Source organism: Cyprinodon tularosa, unplaced genomic scaffold (genome assembly GCF_016077235.1).
Source record: "Cyprinodon tularosa strain WSP-4 unplaced genomic scaffold, ASM1607723v1 ctg116, whole genome shotgun sequence".
Taxonomy (NCBI): Eukaryota; Metazoa; Chordata; class Actinopteri; order Cyprinodontiformes; family Cyprinodontidae; genus Cyprinodon; species Cyprinodon tularosa.
In genome coordinates this window covers 801,190-819,969 of record NW_024037959.1, presented here as the reverse complement: position 1 = coordinate 819,969, position 18,780 = coordinate 801,190, and the positions used below count along the sequence as shown (strand labels likewise).

The 18,780-nt window shown below is 36.5% G+C and overlaps 1 protein-coding gene across 2 annotated transcripts in view; it reads right to left on the bottom strand.

Annotated features, from left to right (window-relative positions):
- Positions 1 to 4,868: 4,868 nt before the first annotated feature.
- LOC119797600 (high mobility group nucleosome-binding domain-containing protein 5-like) overlaps positions 4,869 to 18,780 on the bottom strand; it is a 30,193-nt gene continuing 16,281 nt past the window's right edge. For both annotated transcript variants that reach the window (XM_038306750.1, XM_038306759.1), the window contains exons 5-7: positions 9,726 to 9,761; positions 8,161 to 8,229; positions 4,869 to 6,060 (exon numbers count right to left, since the gene is read on the bottom strand). In XM_038306750.1, the coding sequence (XP_038162678.1) occupies positions 6,038 to 6,060; positions 8,161 to 8,229; positions 9,726 to 9,761 (128 nt within the window). In that variant the 3' untranslated portion in view covers positions 4,869 to 6,037. The remainder of the gene's footprint in view (positions 6,061 to 8,160; positions 8,230 to 9,725; positions 9,762 to 18,780) is intronic.

The window sequence follows — 18,780 nt, the reverse complement described above, 5'->3', positions numbered from 1 at the left end:
CTGCAGCATTTGGTTGCTTAGGCAGTTGTTCACTAATAATAACCATTTAGTCCTTGCGGTAAAGAAAATCCATTCCTTTTTACTGACTTTTCATCCAATTTCTAAGACTTATTTAATGTTTAAATTGATTTCTTTTTTTAAGATTTACTTTCTCTGTATATCATTGCAGTTATATGTTGTTGCTTATTTCTGTTGCATGAAGTGATCAAATTTACACCTGGATTAATTAGACATCTATCAACTATTCTTCTGCATTTCTAAGCTTTACCTCCAGACAGTATGTTTGATTTAACCTGACAGGTTTTGTATTAGTTAAGGGGTCCAAACCTCAGGCTGGCTAAACAAGGATGTTAATTTTGGTGGGCTTGAACCATGATATTGAAGGATTAGCAGTGTGCTTTGTATCATGAGTTGTTGAAAAGCCTACAGGATGTTTCCTTTTTGGCATACGTGAGCATCACCTTCTCATGTATTATTATGAATTCAAATGCAGCCTAAATATTTACCATATGAATAGCAGTCCAGACATACAGTTTTCAGTATTCAGATATTCAGTGTTTTGTGGTTTATTAAACTGTCTCCAGCCCCTTGAACTTACCCCCAGAAAAGACAATCTTCATCCACAAAATATTGCTTCATTTTCCTTTAGTGTGGTGAATATCTCCTTTGTCAAATGGCAAGCTGGGAATTTGCAGGGTCTGCTTCCTGATAGCTTGGCTTCACATAGGCATACTCTATTTGTTGCCACACAAAAAGGTAACAGTAGTTCAAAGCATTTCAGATCATTTCAGCTGAGCAGCCAATCAAGTTACTGTATGTGCTTCTTTATACAGTTGCAAGCAGATATTTACACAATGTATAAAAAGGACAGCCTTTTTCTTTATTGTCTGAAATGAAATGATATGACACCTGTTTATGTTCAGATCAGCTACAAATAGACAAAGAAAAAAATAAATATTTTATAAATGCCAACATAAGAATACATTTGAAAGTTTTTATTGAATTACTTTCTTCAAAAATCAAAGGTTTACATATGCTGAGACTGCTGTGTCTTTTAGCAATTTCGGGAAAGCTCAGATGATGCTTACAACTGTTTAAGAAGCTTCTGATTGATATATTACAAGATTTGAGTTATTACCGAGCAGAATGTATTTTAAGTATTTTTCTTAATTATGTCCAGATATCTGAATGAACATTGCAGAGACCCAGAAGAAGTCCATCTTTTGGTAATATTTCTAGATACCTAAAATTTCCACACTCATTTGTTCAGGAAAGATAAGTGGTGTCTGTCTTAGGGATGAATAGGTTTTGGAGAACAGATCTATGCAAAAAACCTTGTAAAAAAAGTTGGTAAGAGTGTTTTGATATCCACAGTTATACAAGTCCTATACCAGCATGTGCTGCTTGGTTGATTGAAAATAAAACATTGTTCCAAGTAAAAGATAAAAAAAAAACAGATTAGATGTTGCCTAGTTGAGCAAAAAGGCTTTAATTTTAGAAGACGTGTTCTGTGTTTAGATGAAACTAAAATTAAAGTATGCCATTTGGATGTGAAAAATTTAAAGCAAAAGAGGGATGATCGTAAGACTGCTTTTAGAGGGATTTGTGGGGATGTTTGCAGCAGGATGGAATGGTACCCTTCATACAGTAGATGGCATCACGAAGAGAGAACATTAGCTGGTATCGCAGCAGCTTGGTCAAAATTTGATTCTCTAGCTGGAAAATGACCTTAAGTTCAGAAAAGCAGAAAAAAGTCACTGTTTTGGAATAGCTATCACACAGGCCAAATCTCATTTCTACAGGAAATGTGTGGATAAAAATAAAAAGGCAATCACTTAAGTGTTTATTTCCATTCAGTTTAAGGAAGCCTTGGAATTCAGAATTTTTTTCTTTTGTTCTGGCGAAAGGTTTTAGCAGTGATCTCTTTTGTAATTCAGTTCATAACTCAACTAAAAATGTAAACCAGACTTATATGTATTTATATTTATAATATAGCTGATTAGGACCACATACAGTCAAAGCCAAGGTTGGAAACATTCCACAACGACTTCTTGGCCTGATGTGGGTCCAATCTAAGCAAAGCAGTGGCGAAACCAATCTGCAAAAAACTAGATACAAACCTTCATGTTTGCACAGGAAAGCCAATGTAGACGTCACTTCTCCCTTAAAATGCTTGCACTGACACAAACAAACAGGAGACCTATAGATTTGCACTTGTCTTTGAGAAGCTAATACATTAATTATGGATTTTACAGCAACACATTTAGCTCATCTTTGGCATTCGTATTGTCATCTGTCCATGAGCCACAAAAAAGATCTCTGTCTTGTGTTCTTTATTAAATCCTGCTTTTCTTTCCTTATCAACGTCTACATCAGTGTTACTGTTCTGTGCATTACTTACATATACTTTACTAGCTTTGTTTTGGCTCCTGTAGCTTTGTGCTATTTGTTTTTTTCAACATGGCCTTATTAGCAAGGACTTTCCGGCCAAAGCAGATGTGCCCCACGATTTGCCATAAGTTCTGTTCAAATAGTGTTGTCAACAAGTATGGAAATACGAAAGGGAGCCTATGTGCTTCAGGTCATAGCTCCTGAGCACAATGAGCTTTTGAGGTCCCTCAGTGGTGCAACAGAGCTACAAGGAATTCCACAACTCTTTGCATGACATAATGTATAAAGACATTTACGAAAATAAACAAAAATATCAGAATACAGAGATCAGCAGTACATTTATAGCGAGATTATTGTTTTACGTGTACTGTGTGTGACACATGGAAATGTACACACCTTTAGTTTTTATAATTCTTGAACGGCCACCAAGCTGTTGCTCTGACCCTCTCTCCTGTTGAGCCGATGAAGAAATCGCGCTGAGCTGTTGCAACCAGAAGTTGCCTTACAGGCTCAAAGTGACTGGGAGTGATAAAACTTAAGATTCTATAAAGTCCCTGTGTTGCTGTGTGCCTGTGAGTCTGAGGTCCTTGGAGTGGCTGTGACAGACTGAGGAGCAGGTCTTCTGCAACAGTGAGATCTTTGCTGGTCATGCAACCTGAAATTCAGAATCAGACCACAGATTCTTCCCACAACCAAGGCAAAGAAATAGTAAAGCATAGTTTTAATTTACTCTTTAATTTTTTATTTATTTTTTTGCCTGGATGAGGAGAATTAGCAGATAAATGTGTATTGGTTTATTCAGATGAAAGACTCCTTGAAACTATTTTGCTGATGTGTTTTGTTCTGTTATTAAGAGCAGGGCATGAAGCCAATTTTTTTGGCCACCAGACAAAATTTTTTTACGCCTAAAATAAAGGTGAGCGACTCAGAAAATGCTTTAGTTCTTGAACTTGTACAGAAATCACATTAAAGTGCTGTCGGGTTATTAACCAAGTTAATCTCATTTATAACTCGACCTTCATCATGACAGATGTATCTGACCTGGTTTGACTTACATTTCATATAGAAAATGACAGGAATACAAACAGCCAATCTTCTCAGTAATGGTCTCATTTATTTAGCTAGCAGTCAGCTTCAAATCTAATTAACTGTATAACCGTCTCTTTCTCACTGTTTGGACCCAGGTTCAACTCTGTTTTCCTTTTTTTTTTTAAAGATTTTCAGTTTACATAAATGGTATTCTTTAATTCGTACATATTAGTTTATTTTCCAGACAAGTCTAATATTTTGATTGAATAAAATTTAGATAACAGTAACAATCATAACAACATTAGTGAGATCAACCGAATCCAAACCATATTTTGCTGTAATGTCGAGGTCAGACAATGGTTGAAAAACCCTTTCACAGAGCATAAAATACAAGCATACAAGATTCTGAGTTCCTCTAAAGAGGAATAGTGGACACTTACCTCTGCTTCCTCCACTGCAAAAAACTGAAATCTAAATATTATTTTTTTTTACTTAAATTAAGGGATTTCTTTCTTGACTTGAGGTAAGTGAGATACTTTGCCAATGGAACAAGACAATTTACATTTAAAATAAGAAAAAAAAAATGAATTGTCTCATTTTGAGGGCATATTATTTATCTTATTTTTAGAGTAAAAATACTAATCCCATTGCCAAATCATGTCATTTACCTATTCAAATTAAGGGTAAATACACTTAATTTAAGGATTTGAAATTCTTTACTTATTTCTAGATTGTTTTTGCAGTGCCCACTACTGAAGCATCTGGATTTTCTATGAGGTCTAATCTGATCTCGCTTTCTCTGACCCACACATACTGTGCATTTCCTCTGTTGTGACACCAGCCAGTCTCAAGCCTTGCCATTCCTTCCCATTCCGTATTAAAACGTATTTTTTAAATCTCTTTTGAATTGCTCTCCTCATTTTTCTTTTGATCTGTTACTGCCTGCAGGCTCTTCACGCCACCCATATTTTTCCACATTTTGTTTGAACAAATCCAAAAAGAGTGGGGCTTTCCAAACAAAACAACAGGCTATGTGATTGCACAACACTCAGTGTCGTCTGCTGTTTTATTGGCTACCCGCCTACATGGCAGGTACTGTAAATTGATAGATTTACCTGCCAATCACAAAAGTTACCCAGAATCGGTGTGCAGTTGGGGTGCCAATTTCATGCCCACATTAAGAGACATGATAAATATTCAATTTGTGTTTTTTTAATAATAAAGCCATTGATTTCACCATTAAGCTGTCTTGTGTGATTTTCTTTTTTCCCTTCTGCAGTTCTCTATATGTTTATTGCCAGTCCCTTGTTACAGCAGTTTGGCACGTCGCAGTCAGTCAAATTGTAAGTTGCATGCTTCTGTTGTTTGATCTAAACAAGATGGCCAAACATGTATACAATAGATCATGATAAAAGTAAATCACACAATAACCACAGAATCAGACGGGCTTTGCGTTTAAACTTTATTAGTCGTTTCTGTTATAGTTTAGCAAAGCAAACATCAAAGTATGAAGGCATCATTTCATTTCATAGAGCTGTAATTCGTCTCCTCTTTAGTATAGCATCACCAAAAATAATAATCAATCCTTATCCAACTATTAAAAGAAAGTAAAACCATTTTAAGTTTAACCCAAGAGAACAAAACAATAAATGATTAACAACAGGTAATAGCCATCATGAGATGTAATTAAAAATACAAATCATCTGCAAGCAAAACACAAGAGAAATAAATCATACTTGGCCCAGTTCCTAAAGTCTGACACCTTTTTTTTTTCTGATATGAAATAAGGCAGATTCCTTCCATACAATAATAAACAATCTGGAAAGAAGACGCGCAAAAGCGAAGAGGACTAGTTCCTGTTTATGTTTGAGAAACTCAAAGCAATTTTCTGGCATGCACTGGAAAAGGTGAAGAAAGCAGAGAGAGAGAAAAAAAAAGACCTTGTCAATTTGTCAAGAGACACACACATCCTGGTTTGTGTTCCTGATCTGGGATGTTAGGAGATGAGTTGACTGGGAATGGCACATTGCCTTACAGCTATTGGCTGATTTGACTTGGCGCTTCCCCAGCATGTGATGAGACAGAGCAGGTGTTAGTGTAGTGCACTCTAAAAGCCCCATAAATGCAGAATATTAACCTGTATATTGCCGTGTTGGAATCAAAGGAACAAAAAGGTTGATGTCAAGCCTCATCCAGTCAGGGGTGTCAACATGTACAGTAGGAGCGGGTCTGCTGTCCTCTGACAGCTTGACCGAGCTCTCACAGTGGCTTTTAGCAAATGAAGACTTGAACCTGGTTCGTCTCTTCGCACCCTGCTGGCAAAATGATGGATGACTAACACACAGTGAGGTATGGCTCATCTTTTCTGGTTGATATGTTCAAGTCCCATAGCAAGGTTTTGTACATACATTTACATACAGTGCATACATACTTTAGGAAAGAAAGAGGAGATGGGAAGCTAATTAAAGTAGGGAATGTGAGCATCATGGGAAGTAACTGGTTTTCCTGGGCCAATGTCAGAGCCCATTCTGACATGGGCCAGGCTGACACCAGTGGGGTTGGCCTTTGCACAGTTTTCTGGCTGTCAGATGAGGTTGATTGTTCTCCTCTCAGCAGGTCATTCGTTGTTCTTAATAGTTTCTAGAGCGAGAGAGTAAAGATGGAATAAGAAAATACTGTCAGACACTTTGGTTTTACTGATCAAAGATAACTGAATACAATTCTCATTTGTAACATACTAGCATTTAAAGAAATGTACTGTACTAAGATCCCTCTTAAAAACTGCCACTTCGTTTTGTACCAGATGTAAATAAAAGGTCAAGGCCTTGCATTCTGTTTTGGATAAAATGTCTTTTTATAAGTATAACATTCAAGTTGTGTATTTTATCTGTTTGAATGAATGTCATATATGTGAAATGAACACTGATTGGTTGGATGTGATGAGTTGAGCAGATCCCTGCTTATTACTGATAAAACCTCAACAAACACTAGACTAGAACTCTATGAAATTTGCAACCTTCTATTGCATAATCCAGACAAAAAGGCATATATGATGTTTTATTTTCTTTTTTGTATACATGTCAGCAAAAATTTTTGGTCTGCCGAAGCTAATGGAACACTGACAGCGGTACCAGCATTTAAACAAGACTGTTTTCTAAACCTCTGGAAGATGAAATTAGCTGTCCGATAGGGACGATGTTTGCGAAACTGGTGCGTGGGAAGATAAAATGATTGTTGTACTAACAAGATTATTAATTTGAGGTTATTCAATGTGCTTACTTTGATAAGAACTAGAAATTTATATTAAAACTTCCATTTATATTACTACTTCAATCTACTTCAACACTGGTTATAAGAACTTAGCACTGATTAGATCTTTTATACAGTGTAAAACCTATGTAAACATAAAAATGTAGGCATTAACCTTTTTGTTTGTTTGTGTAATGCTCAAATAAAATATGAATGTCGATGTGTTTAATTACCAACATGGTAATTCTTCATGAAGCAGAAGCAGGATTTGTCACTAGAACACGTCTTGAATTAATTTTTTTGCACTTGTTGAAATAAGTCCATAAGATTCTGTTTAGTATATTAAAGTGCTAAAAAAAGAATACTCATTTAATTACATTAATGTCATTATCATTCAACAAAATACTTATTGACAGCACTAAAATATTCTGTAAAACTGAATCTTTAAATTCAGTAAGAAGAGATTTTTTTTAAACCATGAGGTTGGTCTGTTTTCCAGCTTGTCCACCTTTTGTGAAGCTAAACTAATCCGTTACTTATACTAAGACAAGTGGAAAGCCTCGTCCTCTTAAGCTTTGCTCTAGCTAATTTAAAAGCACAGTATACTCTGAGCACATTCCTAAAGCAGCATCTCAAACTGATTCTGAAGCTTGTTAGACAACAACCTTTTTCTTCCCTGGCGCTTTATCTGGCATTGTTAATGCTTTCTTTTCTCTACACCGTCCAGAGTATCTCTGCCAACTTATTTCATATGTTGCTCCTCTGCCCTATTTATTCAAACCAACAATCTGTTTATAGCAGATGCTTAAGTTTCTTTTTTTCTAGCCGGAAACTTCACGTTGCAGTGCCAAAGTCTCTATTTCTGGCTTAGCAACCTTACTGAATAAGGGGGAAAAAATGTGGAAACAGAAATGCAAAATGCAAAACTCCTTTAGAATGTGTCAATATACAAATGACATGCCAGCCTAATACACTGAAACCCTAATAGAAATCTGAGAGGAACAGGAGCATAGTATCCTTATCAAACATGATTTATTGGCATGATTACTGCCACTGCAGTCTGAAGTTGCTCCATGTTAAAATAATATACATTTTACAGTTGATTTATTAAACATCCAATGGTCGAGTTTTCAGGTAATTTATCACACTCAATCTCCAAAGGCGTGCCAACACTTGTGTGCTGAAATATCAGGGTTAACACTGCAGACCTGAAATGGGTTGAGTGGAGTTACAAATGCATTTGGCCCTGGAGGAGCACATACAAACTGCCTGCCTCAACAGAGCAAGCCAGATGGAGATAGACAAGGGGAAAACTGATGCAGGGAGGATAAACCTGGGCAACAATTTACTGCACAAAGCTGAGGATTCTCTGAATAAAGGTACTTTTAATTCAGCAGCAGTGGGCACTAATAGGATACCTCAAAAATAGAGATGTGTGTGAGATGAGAGTGAGCCCGTGAGAGGTTGTTAATGTTTCCTCCGTGCCCTTACCTTTGGGCTTTGGGTCTTCCGGTTTATTTAAAAGAGGTTCTTCTGAGCTCTCAACAGTTTTCATCTCATCTAAGTGAAGAGAAAAGGGGAAGAAAAGGTTATGAGCAATGGAAATCTGCAACAAATCTAAGCAGCATGTCCTCTTCAAGGTACTCTAATCATGCATCTATCTAAGTTGAATATGAACATTTCATTACCTAAAGGTAGTCATTTTCCTTTACAAGAATATAAACTTTATCATTTAACTAATTTATGATAGCTGCTATCATCTCATTTGCATTCTGAATGCGGATAAAAACTGTGATGTGCCATGAATTAGCAAATGCATATAAGCTGAAGAAAAAAAATATTGTTTAGTGTTTTCACTTCAGTAATACCTTAAAAGTGCATTATCTGGATTTTTTGTGATAGACCAACATAAAGTAAGATATAATTATGAATTAGACAAAAAAAATGATAGCTGATATTTCATTTACAAATAAAACCTAAACAATCAGTCACCCATTTGTATTGAATAAATTAACTTGGATACAATTACTCAAATGAAATCTAGTGCAACCAGTTGCCTTCAGAAGTAACCTGACTGTAACTACAGCACATCTGTGGGTTATTTAGATCCTACATTATTACTGTTGTTATGTAAAGGACTCAGAGGCTGGTTAATTCGCAAAAACATTTAGAAACAAGGAGTATTTCAGACAGGCAGCCCCTGCCTGAATTTGTATTTGGTAGAAACAAATTTAGCTAGATTTACATTTTAAGGTCCTGTGGGATATGTCTAGCTTTGTAAACATAGACACATTTCTGCATATTTTCTTCACAAAAGATTGCTAAGGCAGGACCAAAATCGTCTGAATAACACCACTCAAATCTTTCTGCAGAGTATTTAGGTTAGGGAACTGCTTTGACTGGCCCATTAAAAACATGGATATCCTTAGATCTAGATAATCTTTATTATACTGAGGCTTTCTGAATATGGTGCCTGTCCTAGCGCAAGGTAAGCCTTCAGCAGGCTTTCTTCTAGGGAAGCTCTACCACAGTTTTCCTGAAAGGTACCCCACACCATGATGCAGCCACCATCAGGGTGTCAGTTGTTAGGTATATGGTATTCCAATTGTTGTAGATTATATCAAAGATTTTTCAATGAGTTGCTGTAGATGCAGCAATTGGAAGGATGTAGCGGCCTGTCTTACAGCTGATCTGGAGAAACCTCAGATTAAAAACACTCTTTGACTTTGACAGTCTTGTGAAGAAGATGTTGAGGCATTTTCCATAAGGTTCTTGATATGATCCAGAATCTGTCTTAGTAATATCATCTCGAGACATCCTATAGGAGTTCCAAGAACAAACACAGCTTCCTTTTTCAGCTTGTTAAGCCTCTCTTAGTAATTTGTTCTGATGCTACTCTACAAGGGTCAGGTAGAAAATATACAGCATCCTTGTCCTTTTCCTCATCTTGTAGATGGCTTCACAGTTACATCTCTAATCCATGCTGTTGTCAGTTGAACTAAAAGGTATTTATACTCCACCATCTAGACTTTGCAAGCCACTGTATCACTTCTCACCATCGTTGCCAGTGCCGGGGAGTGTTTCTGATGTATCTGTAAAGCAGAACAGATAAACATATATTCAGGTATCAAAGTTGATCTGTTGCTAAGACCATTGCTATTAAGAAAGGTATTTAATTTATTATATCAATGTTTTTTCAAGGTTCTTAGATAAGCCTCACACTTCTGACCTGAAGCTTTCTCTACCATTGTCGAAATTTCAGTTCCTTCCTAAAGAGTTATACTTCACACAAAGAACAAAAACATACACGCAATGGGTGAAAGACTCATGCAAAATTAATTACAGGCTGCCATCCCTGTAAGGCAGCTTGAGACCCTCCTCCCCCCTACCTCCCCATCCTACTTGTTACCTTTGTAGTCACAAAACTCCTTTATCATCACTCTCTGAGCAAACCTCCACATTTTCTTCTTTGGAACAACAATCATCCCAACAAAGCAAGCCACAAAAATAACTGCTTTCCCCTGGCAGTCTTGTGGTAGTGTAAACAAATACAACTGCTTAGACAGGATAGAAGAATGTGCAGGATTCACAAGGATGCCATCATTTTTGTTTGTCTGCAGTCAAGGTCATTTACCAGCTTGGTAAAAAGGCAGGTTGCTGCTTTTCATTTACAGGTTTTGATTGAAATATCATGCAGCCTTTAAAAGCAGACAAACAATCTGTGGGAAACATATTATTTTCATTGCTTTTTACTATACACTTATGGCTATAGCAAAAAAATACAATGTGCTTTTTTGTATTTAATCTGTTGCAATATTTCTGCGTACACTTTGCCTTTAGTAGACACCACAGGGACAGAAGTAGTGCTGAGGAGCAGAAAATATAAAGCAACAGCCATCTGAGCCTTTTTCAGAGCCTTTTACCTTCCGATTGGAGGCATGGGTGGCTCACAAACGAAAAATAACATAAAAGACAAAGTAGGATCTTTCCACGCTTTTCTTATAGAACAGACAATAATCTTCATACATAGTTTTCCTTTCAATTTTTACCTGTTAAAATACTTCTTTAATTTTGTCTTATTATTACTAATATTTACTCTGAATATCTTAGCCTTGGTATTGTCCGACAATTGTACTTTAACATGTAGAAAATGTATTCCCCGTGAGGTTTTAAACTAGCAAGTGTTGAGTGCTTAGAAATTAACATTCTGTTCAGGGACCTAAAGTTTGAATTTTTAATATTCTTTTTATTCATCTAATACTAAATTCTTGTTTCATAATCAGTAAGTCATAATTATTAGATTAGCAACAAAAAATGTCTGAAATATTTCCCTGTGTAATGAAGCTATCAATGAGTTTCACTTTCTGAAATGAGCAAACTAAAATATTTGATTTTTTTTAAAAGATATTCAAATAAAATCTTTCATCTTTGAAAAAAAAAAAACCAGATGTGGGAAATGTGAAGTTGCTTGATGTTATAACAAAGCATGAATCATACAAGCTAGGAGACAACTGAAGGAGCTCACAAAAGCATTCGCCTAGTTTCAAACACTTCTAACATCCTGCCTCAAAGGTAATAACGGTACAGTCTTGGTGCTAAGGTAGCATCCTTTTCCTCTAATATCCGACAGTAATCAAACACAACAACAGAAAAAAATACAGTTTCAGCTGATTGTGGCCCCAGCCTCCCACTGCCTGCCTGAAGCATGGAGCGAGCAGCAATGTAGTTCTGCCTCACTCTCTAATTTGGCTCCTGTGTGCTGAGAGTGGAGAGGCTATCATTTAGAAAAGGATCTGGGAGTGCTCTGGCAAACACATAAACAAGATGGTACGCGAAAGGAAAAACTGGTCTCTGTCAAGATTATGGTGAAGGAGAGGCACAGTGTGCAGAGGCCAAGAAAAGATGAGTAAAGCCAGCAAGTAAGTTTCCTCTGCAGGAAACCAAGCAGCCATTACATCAATTTTTCTGGAAATTTGGGCCTCCTGCCTCTGTTTCACAAAATCAAACCTTAAAAACTGAAATACAATGTTGAAGAATATTGGATTCAATTCCTTCATATCTGAAAGTATTACTACTGTATATTATTGTGATAAAAAGTTCAAAAGTAAGACTGAACAAATAATCTTGTAAATACATTAGGATTTTAGTACATAATTAATAAAAAAAATAAGTGCACGTGTAACTATGTCAGTAGGAATGCAGCTAATCTTTGAAAGGCCTCACAGGTTTGTTAAGAGGTTTGTTAGAGAACAAAGATCATGAAGACAAAGGAACAAAGCAGGTAGATTAAGAAGAATGTACTGAGTATTTATGAAGCAGGTTAAAAACTCACTCCACGCTTTGAAAAATGTCTGAAAAGTAAACATGTATGACAAAACTGCAAACCTACAAAGCTATGGCTGCCCACCGAGACAGGCATGCTAGCTGACGAGAGCATTAATATGCTAGATAAAAAGGAAAACTCTGGAGCAACTGTGGACTGAGATCCACAGCTTAGGTGAACAAATCTATAAACACAAGTTATTCACTTGTTGTCATAAATGCTAACTAGTGAGTAGTAAAAGGCAAACTGTGTGACAAAAATGCCATATGTGGTCATGTTTGCAGTTTGCAACAAGTCAAACCAACACACAGGTAGAACATCATGTTCTAATATAATAACATAAAAACAAAATCTAATAGCCTACATAAAAAACACAGTGTGCAAAAACTAACAGTGCACTTCAACTTTAAAAGATAATCCTGATATTGTCCCATGGTGACTACATCATCGCAATGTGGGATTTCTCATATGTAGCAGTGACTGGAGGAATAGTCAAATAGGATGAAAGCGAAATACTAGGCAGTCCTAGAAGTAAGCCAGTCAGAGATATGTGCCAACTACTCCAGACCTTAGAGATTTTACACATGCATTCCGCACTTTTCAGATTTAAAAAAAGACATGAAAATATATTTAGTCTCTTTAATTTTATGATTATGCACCGGTTGTGTTGGTCTGACACTCGGTTAACTCCAGTCCTGGAGGGCTAGTGACCTGCAACATCTAGAGGTGCCTCTGTCTCTACAGACCTAATTCAACCGCTGTACTTGGGTCTTTAGCTGGACTCTCTATAACCTCACTGCATGCTGAAGAGGTAACCATTTGATTTTGAATATATTGAAGTTGATGTGGAGATCATCAAGAGGCGTAATGAATTATTCAAACACTGTGCAATAGGTCAGAGAAGGAAATACAAAAACTCTAAAATGATTGCAAAACTTTTGCCATCTTTAGCTCCTCATGTCAGTTGCAGCCTTGGGAAGGAAGTGAAATGTGCATGTGCTCTAATCCACACAGAAGAGGGGGATAGGAAGGAAGAGAGTTGGGCATAAGTCACCCTCATCTGCAGACAAGCAGAAAATTACATTCCCCTACCTTCCATTCATTTATTAGACAAGGGGTAGTTAGCGTTTTGTTGGTCAGCATTAGTGTTCTGCACAACAACAATCAGCCGATGCAGAAAATCTCTTGAACCAGGCATAAATGGCATTTGAAAATATGAAAGTATTAAAAAAACAGATATTTAATTAGTAGCATTGTTTGCTTGATAAGATGCCTATTTTTCTCTTATTTTTACCAAAGCTGATCTGTTACACCACTGTTAACGGTTTTAGTGCTCAGTAAGCTCAACGAGGAGGTGGTCTCTGTGTTCACACAACAGCTTGGGAACAGAATCTGCTTAATGTTCCAGAAGGGAACCTTGGGCAGAACAGGAGGTACTCTTTGTCCTACAGCCATGGGACATCTTAGTGACATTTATTCAACTCATCCTCTTTGAGAGTAAAATAATAGAATTTGTAAAGAAAAGAAATCGATGGAGGTGTGGAGATGTCTAGACCCTGCAGGGTTAGTTCCCCTGGAGAATTTTTCCCCTCCATTTGAACCCCAAGCCATGGTTTTGAAACGGTGGTGTTCAGTGAGTGAGCCGGTCTGGAATATTTGATCTCCAGATCAAACAGGTGTCCAGCTGCTCGCACTCAAACAATGACCACGATCCATCAAAATCTCAGCAGAGGGAACAGCCAAAGGCACTGTGGATGTCTTCTGGTTCACCATTTATAGACACAATTCTTACAGTAAACATTAAGTTCTTCTGGGTCACAGGAGTATTTCTTCTTTGTGGATGTTATTTGGCACCTGGAGACCATTTGAAAAAATAAAAAGATAAAATGTGGAGACTAGCAGCATTATGTGTTTAAGCTGAATTTCCACATGATGAAGATAATTTCCTTAATATGAAGGATCGCTACAAATTCACTGAGCTAACACAGTTTTCCAAGCTTCAGAAAATAACATTTTTACTAACGGGTATTAAATGATGTACAAAAAGTTCACTGCTTTGTAATATAATTTGGAGTAGACTCTGTTGTGTGTAGGAAAAACTAAATCTCACCAAATGGTTGAACTCCAGTGTAATGAACTAGATTCTATTTGGACTATACTACAACATTTTCAGTTTGTAATGAATTTAATCTGTTGTGTAAAAGTCTTAAAGATCACATTTATTATAAAATGATGGTTTAACATACTGGACCGCTACACGTTTTTACTGTTAATTTCCCATAGTTCTCAATAATTTTACGTTTTTAAAGTATAAATACAACCATTCACTTGAATCTCTTGCTGATATTTTTTAATCTCTTCTCATTTATTTAAAATAGAAACTGCAAACACCACTAAAAGTTAAAAAGAAAAGAGGACAGAATACACAAACTGGTGTGGATCGATTGATTGATTGACTTATATGTAAAAATTTCGGGCCATTGAATCAAGTTTGAAAACAGAGTTTTTTCCATAGGTTTGCAGACTTTTTAAGACCCAATGTAAAAGCCCTATAAATAAACGCCATTAAATGAGAGCAAAAATAATTGTAGAATGTGAACCCAGGTGGTCTTTAGAGCCTCTGGTCGGCCCTGTGTTGAGCCATATGAACTAAACAAGTATCAAAGAGCCTCTCATTGAACTTTACATGGACTAACAGCTTTGGGCCAGGCATGCCTACTGCAAAAATAATCAAATACATCCCTGCTGAAGCAAAACAAGAGTGGGCAGACCTCAACAAGTGTCCTTCCAAAAGAACTAATGAGCTGGTAAATGTGGAAAGCAGGCTATTTTCATATGTTAATACTAAATTTGTGGCGCAGGCTTGTGGAAAAAGCCTAACTGCATGAGCTGGCTCTCTTCAAACACAAAGGTGAAAAAAAGGATATTTGTTATAAAGGGAGGTGTGTCGAGATTGGATAGCTGGAGTTTTCTTTTCTTTGAGGTAGAATACTGTCTGACAATCTGAGCCAATTAAAGAGCACTGAGCTGTGACCTTCAGGCCATGGAGATGAAAACAAGCCTGTTCAGTAAACACTGTGACTGCCCCCTCTCAACAGTTATCCTCCTGAAAAAGCCAAGAGTCTTCATTAATATTCTGGCTTTCTTCTCCCAAAGAAAAGGCCAAGGGTTGTGGACACTAAGTAGCATTGTGCTCCCCTGTGGGTTTGGGTAACCTTGCAGTGGTGGTTGGGTTAGGGTCCTCTAAACACGCTGAAAAGACCAAGGCTTATTACAAAACTCTGAGCCATGCCCGACAACATGTGAAAACAAAAGTACTTTGAATAAGAAAAAAAAAGAGAACAGGACACCATCTGCTTTGGGGTTATGCTCCCACTCAGAAGACAGCAAAGATGATTAGAGGGCAGTGAAGGATGGAAGGAAGGAAAATGTTTTGCAGTTGATAGCATATACTACAAAAAATAGAAGATAATGACCAACGGTTTCACTTTGATAATACACTGCTTTTTAAAAAGACAGCAAAACAAAACAAACAAAAAAAAAAATAGCAGAGAAAGCAGCAAAATTGCTGCAGTTGGCAGTTCCTGCCACCTCCCATCATTCCCTACTCTGTCCAAGGTAGCGCAAAACAGTCATCACAGACTGTAAGGAGACAACTGAAGAGATTAAAACAGGACTCAGAGCACTGAGGCACCAGGAGATGAAAGGAATAAGTGAAGAGCTGATTAAGTGAAGGAGTGAATGACGAAGACAACACAAAAATAGACATAGAAAGGAATCATGCAAAAGAGGCCTCCCTGAGTGTGACCTACATACCTGCTAAACCTGCTGTCAGTGGTGGCCTGCTCTGCTCTCATCACTCACTGAAATACTTTACATAATCTTTAGACTCCCCCCATGCTGCTAGAGGGTCCGCTGCAGGCGCCTGCCCGCTGCTGTTTTCAACACCTTTTGTGGTTTCGTACATCAAGACAGAGACTGTCTAGCTCAGGAGCAGTGAATCTGGCACTACACGATGTGGCTAACCACTGTGATACATTAAAATGGGACACAGCACTGCTCAGGGACATGGAAGACTTGCAGGCCTACAGATTTTAGGCATCGTCTCTCTTTTTCAGTTACCTCAAGGTTTTCTACATTATATCATGGATTAGACTGGTCAATATAATCAAAGCGGGAGTCTAGACTGGAGAGAGACCAATAACCCATGCAAAGCATCTACCTGTCAGTGAAAGGGCAGGGAGAGAATAGGTTGACTGATCGACCTACATGAAGCACTGAGTGAATATGTCACCAGTGGAGTCTGACAGTGATAGAGCTTTCTTTTCATAATCAAGACATTTCAAGTAAATTATCATAAAAAACAATTTCTAAATCTTAATTTTAAAGATTTCCTATATCAAAATATATAATACAGAACCGTATTACAGTATACACTCCTTAGATGATTAACTTTGTATTTAAGATTTCAATTATCAAAATATATCTGTATATAAAAAAATATGTGAATATGAAGAACTAGATCCTAAAGCTAGAAAGAAAACAGTTAATTGAGAAAAATAAACATGCAATAATGGCCTAATATTTCCTTTTTTGTAATCTTAACTGCCTGTTGATGAGCTGATTAGTTTATTTCTGTTTGTAGGTACTGTCATCACCTAAGTGGCAAAAAAACCTGAACTATCCCTTTAATGGGACTACACAAATCAGGTAAATACAAAAAATGAAAAGTGTACTGGGCATGCCTTGTTACATATGACATGAGTAATTACATAAAATCTTGCTCATTTAAAAAGTAACGAAAATTTATAAAACAAGAGTAAACGATGTCTTCCTTTTTTTCTAAGATTTTGTGTTCAAATCCAAAAATGAAACCCAAGCAGGGGTCTATAAATGTTATGAATTGCAATTGGAGCAGGTAGGAAAGCCAGAACTGCAACATAATTAATGTGTATTGAATATATTGTATATGTATTAAATAATGCTTTCTAACATCATAAATAAATGAATAATTACACAATATATATATATATATATATATATATATATATATATATATATATATATATATATATATATATATATATATAAAGTTGCCCCTATAATTATAGTTAAATAATGAGTACAGAAGACCACTTTGGACCAGGAGATTGAGAAGTAATTATAGAGAGTTATTTGTAAAGACAAGGCTAAGTCCACCCTTTTGGATTAAATCTAACATTAGAGAACCAAAAATATGTCTGATCAAGTATGTGTCACACCTCTTTTATTGCCTAACAACAACTTTTAGCTTTTAGAAAGACAGCCTGCATGGGGCACTGATACATACCAAGTGCTTTATATTGTTTTCATAATCATTTAACATATCTCTAATCTAGCTAATATTTGGGTCAAAACCTACAGTGCTCCCTTACAGTTTTTGTTTCATATTTCAACTTAAGCAGTTTGAGCATAAAATCATTGCTTCACAAGCCAATAAGTGATTATTCATCAATCAAATAAATATTTCTGTTTGGTTTGTTAAGGTGCTTATAGGCCTTTTTAAGACTCTTTCTGTTGTACTATCTCCTCAGGACAAGAATTTAAAACCTTTTTGGGAATATTTATTTATATACAACCCAGGTGAGGTTTTAGCCTAAGGTTCATATTAGGCTGTACAAAATAAGCAGAAATAAATGGATTGCTCTAATAAGGATAGCTATGCAGGCCTGGTTCATTGTGAGATATATTCCAGACCTTTCAAAAGCACATTTGTTACTGGCTAACAAATTCTGCCTGTGCATAGAATTGATTCATTTGTAATTCAAACAGTGGGTAGAGACAGTGGAAGAGAGCTGATCAAAAGAGGAGCTTCAAAGCAGAACAGAAAACTGTGTCCCTTGCAGCCTGTTAGATGCAGCACCGTCTCTTTGAAGCTGGATTCTGGGCCAGAGGTGACCGGCGTAATGGACGGTATACACATTGTTGGTCTAGTCTCACCAGCAAAAGGAACTAGAGTCCAGTGTACCTCATCAAAAAAACCCACATTATAAGATTGGAGGGGATAGAGAGGGGCATCTGTAATAATACATAAATTGCATGGCAAACAAACAAATTAAGTAAAATAAAAAAAGAAAAAAGTCAAAAATGTTGCCTAACATCACTCAGTTGTGCCTCCAGTTACTGAATAGTTGCTATAGAAACAAAAAGCCTGCCACATGCATATTTATGACCATAGTCTTCCTAAAAGAGGTGGCTGTGCCACTTAGAGTTTTCCTTTGCATTTCCACTGCAGCATAAATGTAGCATGTTGATGAGCCTGCAACTGTAGGAAGCTGTACTCTCATTAACTCAAACGAACAGGCTTGTCTTCAGTCAGCATCACGGTGACATTAAGTGTTTTATTCTTAATCATGAAGCTTCCTATCATGATGCGACTAAATATAACATACAGGCTTTAACATTCAAATAAATTATTTTTATTTCCATAAAGATATATATATATTTTTTTATTTATTAGCCTTGATTTGCATTTATGTTTGTGTTAACAGTGAATTTAAGTTGTTATAATATTTCTAAAAACTAAATTATTTTTTAAGAACACAATTAAAAATGTGAAAGTTGTATTTCTCAGAAAAAAAAAGTGAAATATTTTACTTTTTTTTTATTTTGCTGAGTTTTAAACATATAGGCTTTATATTTACATCAGACTGGTGAACACTGCAATGCCATGGTCATCTTACCTGGTACTGGTAATACTGACAGTATGCTTACAGTGAGCGCAAAGGCCTGCTTAAAAAATAAAATCT